The sequence below is a fragment of the Arachis hypogaea genome, chromosome 13, assembly GCF_003086295.3.
Source record: "Arachis hypogaea cultivar Tifrunner chromosome 13, arahy.Tifrunner.gnm2.J5K5, whole genome shotgun sequence".
NCBI classification, from domain to species: domain Eukaryota; kingdom Viridiplantae; phylum Streptophyta; class Magnoliopsida; order Fabales; family Fabaceae; genus Arachis; species Arachis hypogaea.
Window position 1 is genome coordinate 9,814,934 of NC_092048.1, and position 12,209 is coordinate 9,827,142.

At 36.1% G+C, this 12,209-nt stretch overlaps 2 protein-coding genes across 5 annotated transcripts; both read left to right on the plus strand.

Annotated features, from left to right (window-relative positions):
• LOC112737090 (uncharacterized) lies at positions 1 to 3,162 on the plus strand. 4 transcript variants are annotated; one of them, XM_072211168.1, is made up of 7 exons: positions 151 to 290; positions 370 to 715; positions 815 to 970; positions 1,062 to 1,190; positions 1,319 to 1,378; positions 1,571 to 2,157; positions 2,309 to 3,162. In XM_072211168.1, the coding sequence occupies exons 2-7, from the start codon at positions 382 to 384 to the stop codon at positions 2,939 to 2,941; spliced, it is 1,899 nt and encodes a 632-aa protein (XP_072067269.1). In that variant the 5' UTR covers positions 151 to 290; positions 370 to 381; the 3' UTR covers positions 2,942 to 3,162. The 4 variants fall into 4 exon arrangements, with proteins under 4 accessions (XP_025642627.1, XP_072067267.1, XP_072067268.1 ...); XM_025786842.3 differs by having other exon boundaries at positions 1 to 715; XM_072211166.1 differs by having other exon boundaries at positions 1 to 715; positions 1,334 to 1,378.
• Positions 3,163 to 4,378: 1,216 nt separating this feature from the next.
• Positions 4,379 to 5,091, plus strand: LOC112737092 (auxin-induced protein 15A-like). Its single transcript, XM_025786845.3, has one exon. It carries the CDS (start codon positions 4,497 to 4,499, stop codon positions 4,950 to 4,952), a length of 456 nt encoding a protein of 151 aa, XP_025642630.1. The 5' UTR covers positions 4,379 to 4,496; the 3' UTR covers positions 4,953 to 5,091.
• The last annotated feature ends 7,118 nt before the right edge of the window (positions 5,092 to 12,209 follow it).

Genomic DNA, 12,209 nt, shown 5'->3' on the forward strand with positions numbered 1-12,209 from the left:
GTTGGTTCATTAAATTTAATATCAGAAAAAAATACACACAGAATTTAAATCATATTCAATGAACTACACTTGGACAAAGAAAACACAGATTATTTATACTAGTAAGAAGGAGAAAATTTTATAAATTAGAGTGCAAGAGAGAAGCAAAGGGGTAAAATGGCTGAGAGTGAGACAGCATCAATACAAGAACGAATCTCTATGTTTGATGAGAAAATGATAAGTGCTCAAAGGGCTGCAAGGAGTGAAAACTGGAGGGAATTCAAGAAAATCTTTGAAGTTGACAGGATGCGGTTACTTGATCCCCTTGACTTGTTTGGAAACACTGCCATCCACATTGCAACTCACTCTGATAATCCAAATCTCTTGCAGGAACTTCTGGAGATGCTTCCTCGACAAGAAAGGTGGCGCGCCATGAGGATGGGGAATTGTGTCAATAACACCCTTCTGCATGAGATAATCTTTTGCACAACGGTTGACATGGCTGGTGTTGTGTTCAAGTTGGAGAAGGAGCTGCAGGAAGAAGTAGAATCATATGATCCCCTTGTAGAAGTAAGAAATGACTCTGGTGAATCCCCTTTGTTCAGGGCTGCTAAGCTTGGAAAGCTGAAGATGCTTAAATATATGGCAAATCATGTGGTTGGTGACATAAGAAGTCATTTTGTAAGATTTGATAGATGTTCGATTCTTCATGCTTGCATTCTTGGTCAATTCTTTGGTAGGTATCTCCCTAATTTCATTATTGTCATTGTTAATATCCTTGATTATGTTAATTAGTGTGATATATAGTATAGTACTTTGTCACTTTATGGTGCAGATGTTGCTATTTGGTTATTGAGATTGGATGGAAGTTTGGCTCAACACAAGGATATGGATGGCTTCACATGTCTTCAACTTCTTGCCAACATGCCACTTATTTTTCGGAGCCAAACCCAGTCCTCAATGGGAGCAGTGAAGAACCTTGTATATTATTGTACATTCCTATTTCCCCATATCTGTATTCAGTTCTCCAACATTGCCATGATTGTTTACATTGATTGTAATTTGGTTGACACTTGACACAGTGCTTCCAGATGAAGGATATGAAATTGATGATGATTATGATGAGAAGGGGGAGGAGGAAGAAGAGAGTGTTGTGTTCAGATTGAGAACAGATTTAGAAAGTGGTCCATTGGACGAGGCAAAGCAACCTGGTACCCTCTAAATCCTAAACCCTAAACCCCCAACCCTTGAGGCGTTTATTTGTTTTTTCATTTACATATACTAAGCTCATGGATTTCCTAATGAGATTGATTTCCCCCCTTTTTTCATGTGATTAAAGTTCACCAATTTGCAGCTTTTTCAAGGATCAATTATGCTATTTGGAAAATTTTGGCTAAAGGTATAGACCATACAAGTTAGAATATAAACAAAGCATTATTGGCAAATTACAACTTTCTTAGTAACAGATTAACTTTTTATCTTCAGGCATCTGATTTAATGTTAGTAACTAGATTGAATTATTAATTGAAATAACTAGATTTGTTGTAGGATTGTTATCTTTTTGATCAATTTTATGGTTGATCATGTGCAGAGTTCAATGGGATTGGACATATTTGGCAAAAGAAGAAACAACACAAGTTAGCAGAGTGTCTGGCTGAGTTGTTAGTGCAGAAGGACTTCTCATGGCAGATTTCTTTTCATTCAAATTTTCAACCATTGATTGTGTTGCCAATTCTTTCCTCCAAACTAGACAGAATTAAAGAAATTCAGCTGATGAAAGAGAAGCGGCAGTTAGTTGAAATAGCTCATTCTAGAATCAGCAAACCTTTGCTCAAGGAGTCCATTTCCAAAGCATCCCATTTTAAAAACTACACACCTCTTCTCATGGCAGCCGGCTCAGGAATAGTAGAAATTGTTGAAAAAATCATTGACATGAACCCTGAGGCTATTAGTCATGTTAGTCAGGATGAACACAATGTTCTACACATGGCTGTGAAGCACCGGCAGCTTAAGATCTTCAATTTGATAAAGAGAAATTCTGCATTCAAATCATTGATACACAGGATAACCGAGGAAGGTCGCACTCTCTTGCACCAAGTTGCTAGAATGGAGTTTTACAAGGAGCAACGGCTCCCTGGCGTGGCGTTCCAACTGCAAGACGAGTTGCGTTGGTACGAAGTAAGCAGCTCTATGACCCTTTCTTACATCTATCTATGTCTGAATTGTGATTTGCTTTTGTCCTCTATTCAAATTGATTAAAATTAACTGGTTCATAACAAGTCATTAATAAACTGATCATTAGTTCATTACTTCACCTTTATGCGTGCAGAGAGTGAGAAGGATTATTCCTCCTCACTACTTGATGCATTGTGACAAAGATGGCCTAACAGCTAATGATGTTTTGGAAATGGAGCATCAGGATATGCACAAAGAGGCAAAGTGCTGGATAAAGGAGACAGCTCAATCATGCTCCACAGTAGCAGTTCTTGTTGCCACAGTTGTCTTTGCTGCTGCCTACACAATCCCAGGTGGGAGTGAAAACGGCAGACCAGTGTTCTTCGGCTCACGAGTCTTCCTCTTCTTCACTGTCACAGATGTTGTAGCCCTTGTGAGCTCACTTGCCTCAGTGGTGATGTTCCTTTCAATCCTAACATCGCCATTCGAGTTATGGGATTTCTACAAGTCCCTCCCAAGAAAACTCAATCTGGGATTTGCACTGTTGTTCTTCTCATTGGTGTGCACAATGCTGGCATTCAGCGCAACCGTTTTGCTGACGATTCAGTTGGAGAACACGGAATGGACTTCTGTTTTGTTCTATTGTGCTGGATTCCTTCCTGTGGCTATATTTGCATGGATGCAATTCCCACTCTATAAGACTGTTCAAAAGTTAGTTAGGAGGCTTTACAATGGGGTTAAGCAGGTGGTTGCCAATTACATTGATCAATTATTTCAAAAGACATAAATGATATTAATTAATTCACCAATGGCTAGATAGATGGGGACTCTGTTTGGTTAGTAAGTGAATGATGTTATTATATCTAATAAGCCCAACTTTTTTGCTTGAGTTTATGTGTTGCGGGATATAGACTAGTATATTTGTAAAGTGTAAATACTGTGAAAGCATATATATATTAGACCTCACCATTGATTCAGAATTAAATTAAACTAGTAGATTTGAAACCATTGCAGAATTGTACTTCTAATTTTTAATTTTATGATAGAAATAGATTCCTCATTTCTAGGGCCATATTTTAATGAATTCCAATTTCATATAATATTAGTTAGATAGTCATAGAATCTGTGTGGATTGCAAATCTTCAATTCTTTTCATTGTTTTTCAAAAGTTCTTGCCAATCTGAACATGTTTAATTTTATTATGGTATTGTTGCATATATTAGAGATCATTAATATCAGACAAAAACAAACAACTTTTCATAATGTGATGGTGTAACTTTCTCATTCATATAGCATTTTTACATTTTCAAAGGAATGATACAAGGAAGATACCAAAATGGGCAATCTTCAAAATAAAAGAAACAGCCTTCTGTACAAAATTTTGTCTCATCTAATCTATGTCAGTCTCTATTAGCACAATTTACTGTCCACTGAATTCAGAAGTAAGGTTTTGGAACTCATCCTCACTGCATGGAATTGTGAGACCACCATTTGGATGATCATATCCGAATTCCTCTTCGGCCTGGCATAGTAATTCTTGGAATGAAGGTTGATTCAAGTATGATACTGGAATCACAAACCTCTTCATCTTATCTCCCACATAGACTGCAAGATAGCCTTTTGGAACATTAGTTCCCTTTGATGCAGAAAATGATGTGGCCCGTCTAATACCGGGAATGCGGAAAGCCATGGTTTCTTGTTGCTTGAAAGAAAAAGTAATATATTGTTCTTGAAGGATTTGTATGAGAGAAATATGTGAGCTTTGATACTTGTGGAGATGCAAATGAGTTGTGCTGGTTGAGAACACAAGAAGTAGTGTATATATAGTTGCTACCTTTAAGAAATAATTCTGATGAAGCTGTAAAATAGGGTCTACAAATTGAAATGATCACAAGAGATCACATGGTATTGTCTTGGAGTTCATACATCATATTCATACCCAACTTCCTGACATAATTGCCAAGAAACTACATATGTCAAATCAAAGACATGTAAATTAAAGCAACGTAGTTGTACTAAAGATACTGAATTAGACATGCTTTGGACATCACACATGTTTCTTCAGTAAACCTTGTCCACAACCTGGTTTATATCTCTGAAACAAAGTGTTCTGAGGCCAGAAGAGAACCAAAATTGGCCACATGATAATGATCCAACATGAACCTCATTTTTAAGTACACCAGATTCTTAGCATATCCCTTGGAATTTGCAAAACCATAGGCAACATGATAGAATCAAACTTGCAGTTGTATACATAAATGGACCTTGAATTATCTAAGACAACACCATGTGATCTCTTTTATGACCATGTCTCCTAATAAGTCCCATGTCCACCATCTCATATGCTTTGTCCACCAATCATTCAAGTGGCATTATGTTATAGCATATCCTTTTATCTATATATATGTTCATGGTTGCAAACATTTAGCAGCAGCACAAGTCATTCACATCCTAAATCACAAGAAACTCAAATACTTGCATCTTATTTACAAGTCATTTGTAAAACTAGTCTTTCTTCAACACATAAAAAAATGGGTTTTCGGTTATCTGGTATCGTAAGAAAGGCATCATTTACTTCATCTTCAAAAGCTATGGAAGTGCCAAAGGGTTATCTTGCAGTTTATGTTGGAGAGAAAATGAAGCGATTTGTGATCCCTTTATCATACTTGAACCAGCCTTCATTTCAAGATTTGCTAAGTGAAGCTGAGGAAGAATTTGGGTATGATCATCCAATGGGTGGCCTCACAATTCCTTGTGAAGAAAATATGTTTTTAGATATCACTTCTTGCTTGAGTTGATGCAAGCACCATCAAGACTAGGCTGACTTAGAAATAGATTACTTAACACAATTCTTGAAACAATTCTTACCCTGAGAAAGATTTTCTCCAATTTTTGTTATCCTACTATTCATCTCAATGAAAAATTTATGCACATAAACATTTGTCTCCCATTTTCTCCTTAAATATAAATTTATTGTTAAGTTCAAAGGCAATAATAAGCAGAAAGTGTTGTTCATAAAATCAATTGAAAAGGAACCAGCAGGCAGCAGGTAACTCTTATGATGATAGTAAAAAAAAAAAAGTTATGAGGGAAAATAAAAAGCAGTAACTAATATGAATTTGCATAATATTAGTCTCAATAATGATAACATTTTTGGTCAATTCAATTATCCAATTATCACTATAGGATGATTAAACATCTTCAAGGACTAGTCCCTGTATTTACCATGTCCCACTTTGCTTTTATCTGTCTTTGAAATCTCTGTGGACCCCTTCCCAGTTTGTACATGGTGGTCACTAAAATGTGGCCTCTGAAATGAGAATGAGATTGAAGCTTATCCATATGTTAAAAAAGATAAAATAAAATATAAACATTAATCCAGTTGTATTACATAATGTGATGGTAACAATGTATGATAAAGATTGTTTGGAATGTGTTTGTGCAATCGCCTTTGATAAAGAAATATTATGACAATAATCAAAATCAATTGAATAATTTCTAATTATATTTAAGTATAGTCAATTTCTATTTCTTAAATAAATTTGTTATAACATAAGAATTAATGTTTATTCTTAACATGCTATTTAATTATCGAACTCTATTGATTTACATAGCCCTCATTGGTATGACAACATAGAGTGAAAATGAGTGAATGAGAGATTGACAATGGCAAGATTATGATTATGTGACAATAGTATGAAGTATTATGTGTCTAGTTTTTAATATAACACTATTTTGTTCCATGATCAGCTCAAGGACAAATAAGGAATCATAATCCCTATCTGATATATATGAACTGAAACATGAAAATTCTACTGATGCATAAGTTTGATTTCATTCAGATTTGACACAAGCTAAATTTGTTTAAACAATATCTTGTCATGAATTTCTCATTTATCAAATGATTGATACAAGGAAGAAAAAAAAATATAAAATCTCAAAAAGAAAATGCCTTCTGTACAAGTTACTCTCAACTAATCTATTCTCCATTAGCATGATTTACAGCCTACTCAACTGCGAAGCGAGGTTTAAGAACTCATCCTCCCTGCATGGAATTGTGAGACCGCCATTCGGATGATCATAACCAAATTCTTCTTCTGTTTGGTTTAGTAATTCTTGAAACAAAGGTTGGTTCAAATATGATATAGGAATTACAAACCTCCTCATTTTATCTCCAACATAAACTGCAAGATATCCTTTTGGGACATCATTGCTCTTTGTTGCTCTTCTAATACCTGGTATGCGGAAAGCCATTGTTTTTTATGCTTCTTGGTAAAGGACTAATATGAGAAAGAAATATTTGAGTTTTCCTAAACTTCTAATACTTGAGAGTATGCGAATGATAGGTGTTGCTCAAGAACACAAGAAGTAGTGTATATAAATAGTTGCTAGGATCTTCTGCAAACCAATCTCCTGAAGAGAAAATTTTGAATAAGATAGGATCTACCAAGTGACAATGATGCATCAAAAGAAAAAATCACATGATATTGTCTTGAAGGTGTTAGGAAGTTCATTGAGAGTGCATACCCCACTTCTTCATATAATGGCCAACATATTAGCCACTTGAAATTAATGAGTTTCTACATTATTAGAACACAGTGAAGACCTTACATAATGCTTCTTTCATGCATTGTACTACAGCTACTCCATTAGTTAGTAGACATGCTTTAGACATATCAAATGTTTATTCAAACTGAGATTGCTTCTAAGAATGAACTTGTGAACCTTGACCATTACCTTATCTTTTTCAAGTACACCAGATTATAAGCAGTACCAACTGGAATTTGAAAACCATGGGAAAACATGTTCCAATTACACTTCCTCTTGCATATATATGGTGGGCCTTGTATTATCTACTATGAATTGACATTTGAGTTTCACTTGAGCACCTAGCATTTGATTGCAAGTGGCTGCTTTATTAGCCATTCCTTGACAAGGTGGGGTATGCATTCTCAAACAACTGCTTAATCCTTGATAGAGGCCTCTAGGACAATACCATGTGATCTCTCATGTAGTGATGTGTATGCATTCCTATCATTTTCAACAATCTTTTATCATAGAAATAGGTTTCTGAAGAATCTTAAAATCTATAAATACACTTGCTCTTGCCTTCAAAAACAACATAACTCATTGGCAATCTTAAGTGTCAAACACTTAAAAAACACATTCTTCTTTGAAACTTGGGAACTTCTACTTGCTGTTATTCTTACATATATACTAAAAAATGGGTTTCCGTTTACCTGTTATTCGAAGGACATCATCATTCTCAGCTAGCCAAGCAGCTTCAAAATCTGTGGAAGTCCCAAAGGGGTATCTAGCAGTGTATGTTGGAGAGAAACAGAAGCGGTTTGTGATCCCCATTTCATATTTGAACCAACCTTCAATCCAAGACTTGTTGAGCCAAGCTGAGGAAGAGTTCGGATATGATCATCCTATGGGAGGCCTAACAATTCCTTGCAGTGAAGATGTTTTCCAACAAATCACTTCTCGCTTGAATTGACGATGAATCTCATGCTGTAGGAGACTGACATAGATTAGTATACAAATTTTGTAGAATAGGCAACTTGTAAAGATTACACATTTTTCTAAGTAAATGAAAGAAGAATGATCATTACTATGACAAGTTCTAAGTGTTTCCTTTGTTTTTTGTTTAATGACAATGAAAGAATTCAACTACTCTAGTATTTCATCTTTCTTTCTTTTTTTAATATTTTATCTTCTCTCTACAAACAGAACATTATGCAGTATCTAGTAGTGACAATGCTGCCTGGTGTAAGAAAAGCCATACTTCATTGTTCATTTGTTCTCTTAGATTGCACTAATACACAATTATATAAAATTATAAGATTTTAATATAGAAAAAAAAAGGATAGAATTATGAGTGTTTTAAATAAAAGAACATGCATGGAAAACTTTAATTCATGGCACCAATGATACACAAGATGCTGCTTCTGCCAACTGCCAATGCAAGTTTACACTAACAAAGGGTGAATTTCAACTGATAACATCTCCTCTATAGCTAAAGAAATTTCTAAGATGGGATGTATGGCTTATTTATTCATATATGTCTGTTCTCTTATTTCTTTATTGAAGTTTTAGCCATGCCTTAACATTTTCAAAAATCAAAGATCAGTCTTGAATTTAACTGATTAAGTTCTATTTTCTTCCAAGGCCAGCTGCAATTTTACTCAATATTTGGTTAAATTTTCTAAATGATCTCTTATTTATGCAACAAATCATCAAAATTGGATTCAAGTTTGGATAATTAAATGTCCCTTCACCTCTTTTTTTCTGCATTCTGAAATTATGAGCAATCATGTGTCCAAAAATGAATGCAAATGGAGATGTTAAATGTTCAGATATGAATTTGCAGTACTATAACACTGCCCTCTACAAAATTAGAATCACTGTGAAAATTGAAGTTTGTGACATTCAATCAAGGAATGTCTCCAGCTTGTGTTACTTTTTATAATGACATGGAATGCCTCTTCCTTTACTTCTAATATAAGAAAATTGTGAGTTCTTAACAGATTTACAATTGTAGTTGCAACCCGCTATTTAAAATTCTAATTTAAATGAAATAAATCATCAACTTCAGTGAATTTCTTCAAAACAAAGTTGAACTTAGTTTTGATTTGCTGCATAAATATAAGAGATCATTCAGATACAACAAAAGCCAAAAATAAAATTAGTCAACAAATGAGATGCAATAACTTTCATTCATCTATATTTTTACACTTTTAAAGGAATGATATAAGGAAGAGACCAAAATGGACAATCTTCAAAACAAAAAGAAAGAGCCTTCTTTACAAAATTTGTCTCAACTAATCTATGTCAGTCTCTATGAGCAAAATTTACTGCCCACTTAATTGACAAGTGAGGTTCAGGAAGGCATCCTCACTGCATGGAATTGTGAGACCGCCTGTCGGATGATCATAACCGAATTCTTCTTCTGATTGGTTTAGTAACTCTTGAAATGAAGGTTGGTTCAAGTAACATACAGGAATCACAAACCGCCTCATCTTATCTCCCACATAGACTGCAAGATAGCCTTTCCGAACATTAGTCCCTTTTGCTGCAGAAAGTGATGCCTTTCTAATACTTGGAATGCGAAAAACCATTGTTCTTGAAGGATTTGTTTGAGAGAAATATGTGAGTTCTAATACTTGAGGAGATGCAACTGATTTGTGTTGGTTGAGAACACAAGAAGTAGTGTATATATAGTTGCTATTCCGAAGAAATAATTTTGATGAAGCTGTAAAATGGGGTCTGCAAAGTGACAAATGATCACAAGAGATCACATGGTACTGTCTTGGAAATTTCTATATCAAAGGTTAGGTCTCTATTATCAAACATGCTTCCAACATCTCACATGTTTCTTCAGATAAACATTTATAGCTCCGAAACATGGGGTTCTGAGGCCAGAAGAGAACCAAAAGTTGGTCTCACAAGCCATTATGGACCTCAACTTTTCAAGTACACCAGATTATAAGTTACAATTTTTTTGCCTACCCTCTATAATGAGGACCTTGAATTATGTAGAATAAGAAGTTGGTACACATGAAAGTTCTTTAAGACAATACCATGTGATCTCCTACATGCCATTGTTTCCTAATAGGTCCCATCTGATAGCCTTCCTACACCAATCATTCAAGTAGCTACATATTCATAATATATCCTTCCATCTCTATAAATGTTCATGGTTGCAAGCATTTAGGACCAACACAATTCTTTCACATCCTCAAATAATAACAAACTCAAAGGCTTACATCTTATTTACAAGTCATTTCTAAGACTAGTCTTTCATCAACACATACAAAAATGGGTTTTCGTTTAGCCGGTATCAGAAGAAAGCTATCATTTAATTCGAACCAAGCATCTTCAAAGGCTTTAGAAGTCCCAAAAGGCTATCTTGCTGTCTATGTTGGAGAGAATATGAAGCGGTTTGTGATTCCCGTTTCGTATTTGAACCAGACTTCGTTTCAAGAATTACTAAGCCAAGCAGAAGAAGAATTCAGATATGATCATCCAATGGGTGGTCTCACTATTCCATGCAGTGAGGATGTAAGACCCGGTCAATTAACGGCTAACTAACCCATAAAATGAGAATTTATTCTAAAAAGACAAAAATGTTATTTTTATGGCTAAATGTGATAGAGGAGATTGAGACGAGAATTTCGGTACCAATTTTATAGAAATCGGACCAAGATTGGACCGAACGAGCCAAACCGGACCGACCGGACCCAAAGTGGGCCCTTGGCCCAACATAACTAAACCAAAACCCTAGTTTTCAGCACTCTCTCTCCTCACACAACACCAAAACACGCTGAAAATTGAGATGGAAGGGGGAAGAACACTCTCTCAACTTCCTTCTCTCACTTGATCTTCAAACCACCATAACTTTTGATCTAGAGCTCCGATTGCCGCTCCGTTTGCGGCCATGCGTTCACCGTGGAGAGCTCTACAAAACCCATATAATCAATCTTGAGGTAAGCCACGTTTTACTGTTCGAAATTCCAGCCCTTGATTTCGAGTTTCATGAGCAAAAATGTTGAGATTTTGGGTTCTTTGATGTTATAGGACCCAACTCTCTTGAAGGAGAAGGTTAATCTTGTCTCCTTGGACCTTGGGTGTGGTAAGATTCTCAACCCTAGTGTAATTTGTTGTTCTATGAGGTTTGGGTATTGAGATATTGTGTATGGGTATGATGATTGTGGCTTAGGTTGTGTATATGTGAATATTGGAGCTTGATTGGTGATTTTGGAAAGCTTGGAAGAGGGTTTTGTGTGACAAAATCTATTCTTGGAGGTGTTGATACCTTGAGAGCTTGTGGACAAGTGGTTTGGAAGTGCTCCGGTTGAGCTTGGGAAATCGGCTAAGGTATGGTTTCGGTTTCCCGTATCTAATATGTAATGTGGTAGGAAATACTTAGGCTAGAGGCCCTAAGATAGGCATTGAATTGTTGGTGTTGTTGAATGGTTGAGATATATGATGTGTTCATATATGTAATTATGAATATTGATGCATTGATTGTGTGATATATAAGAAATGCATGTTGTGATATATGCTTGATGGATGATTAAGGTTGAATTGGTGGGTGGTACCATGTTGATGGTGAGTATGATGTTGATTATATATAGTGATTGTTGATTGGAAATGGTATTGTTGGAAATTGGGATGAGGAAGGATGTATGACATGATATTGTGTTTGTCCTTTAGCCATTTGATAGAGAAGTGTTAAAATGGTTGGATGTGGTTTTGAGAATTTTGGTAAAATGTCAATGTGTGAGATTGAGGATGGCTTGTTGTTGATTTTGGTACATTTTGAATGATTTCAAAGAGAAGGGTTGAAATTGGCATGTTTTGATTGATCTTGAAAAGAGTTGAAAGTGGCTTGTTTTGAAAATGGCACTTTGTGGTTTTGAATGAAAATATGGTTTTTGGGCATACTTTGATGGGACATAACTTGGACTACGGATCTTTGATTTGTGCCAAATCTGTTTAGAAATAAAATTGGATCCGGGATGTCCATGCCGTTCGAAGAACGGGTGAAAAATGATTTAAAATGAGAGAGTTATGACCGTCGAAAGATTGGGGGTTGAATCTGTGAATTCTGCAGCTTTTAACTTAGAAAATTTTTAGCAGAATGACCCCTCGCGCGTAGGCGCACTTGGCGCGTACGCGCCGTTCTTCAAGAAAGCATCATCCACGCGTGCGCGTGGTGTGCGCGGGCGCGTCGATGCGCTGCATCGAATGCCAAGCCATTTTCCAGAGAGTTGTGCCAGAGTTGTGCCTGGGGCACAATGTATTCGCGCGTATGCGTGGCTGACGCGTGCGCGTCGTTTGGCTAATTTTCAACCCACGCGTTCGCGCGTATGACGCTTGCGCGTCGATGAGTTTTAAGGCCATCCACGCGTGCGCGTGGAGTGCGCGTACGCGTGGCCCTGTTTTCATCCCAAAGTTGATTTTTGAGTTTTAAAAGCCAAATTTCATACTTCTAAGCCTCCGATCTCACCACTTATATCTTAAATCATTATGATATGCCTAGCATGAGA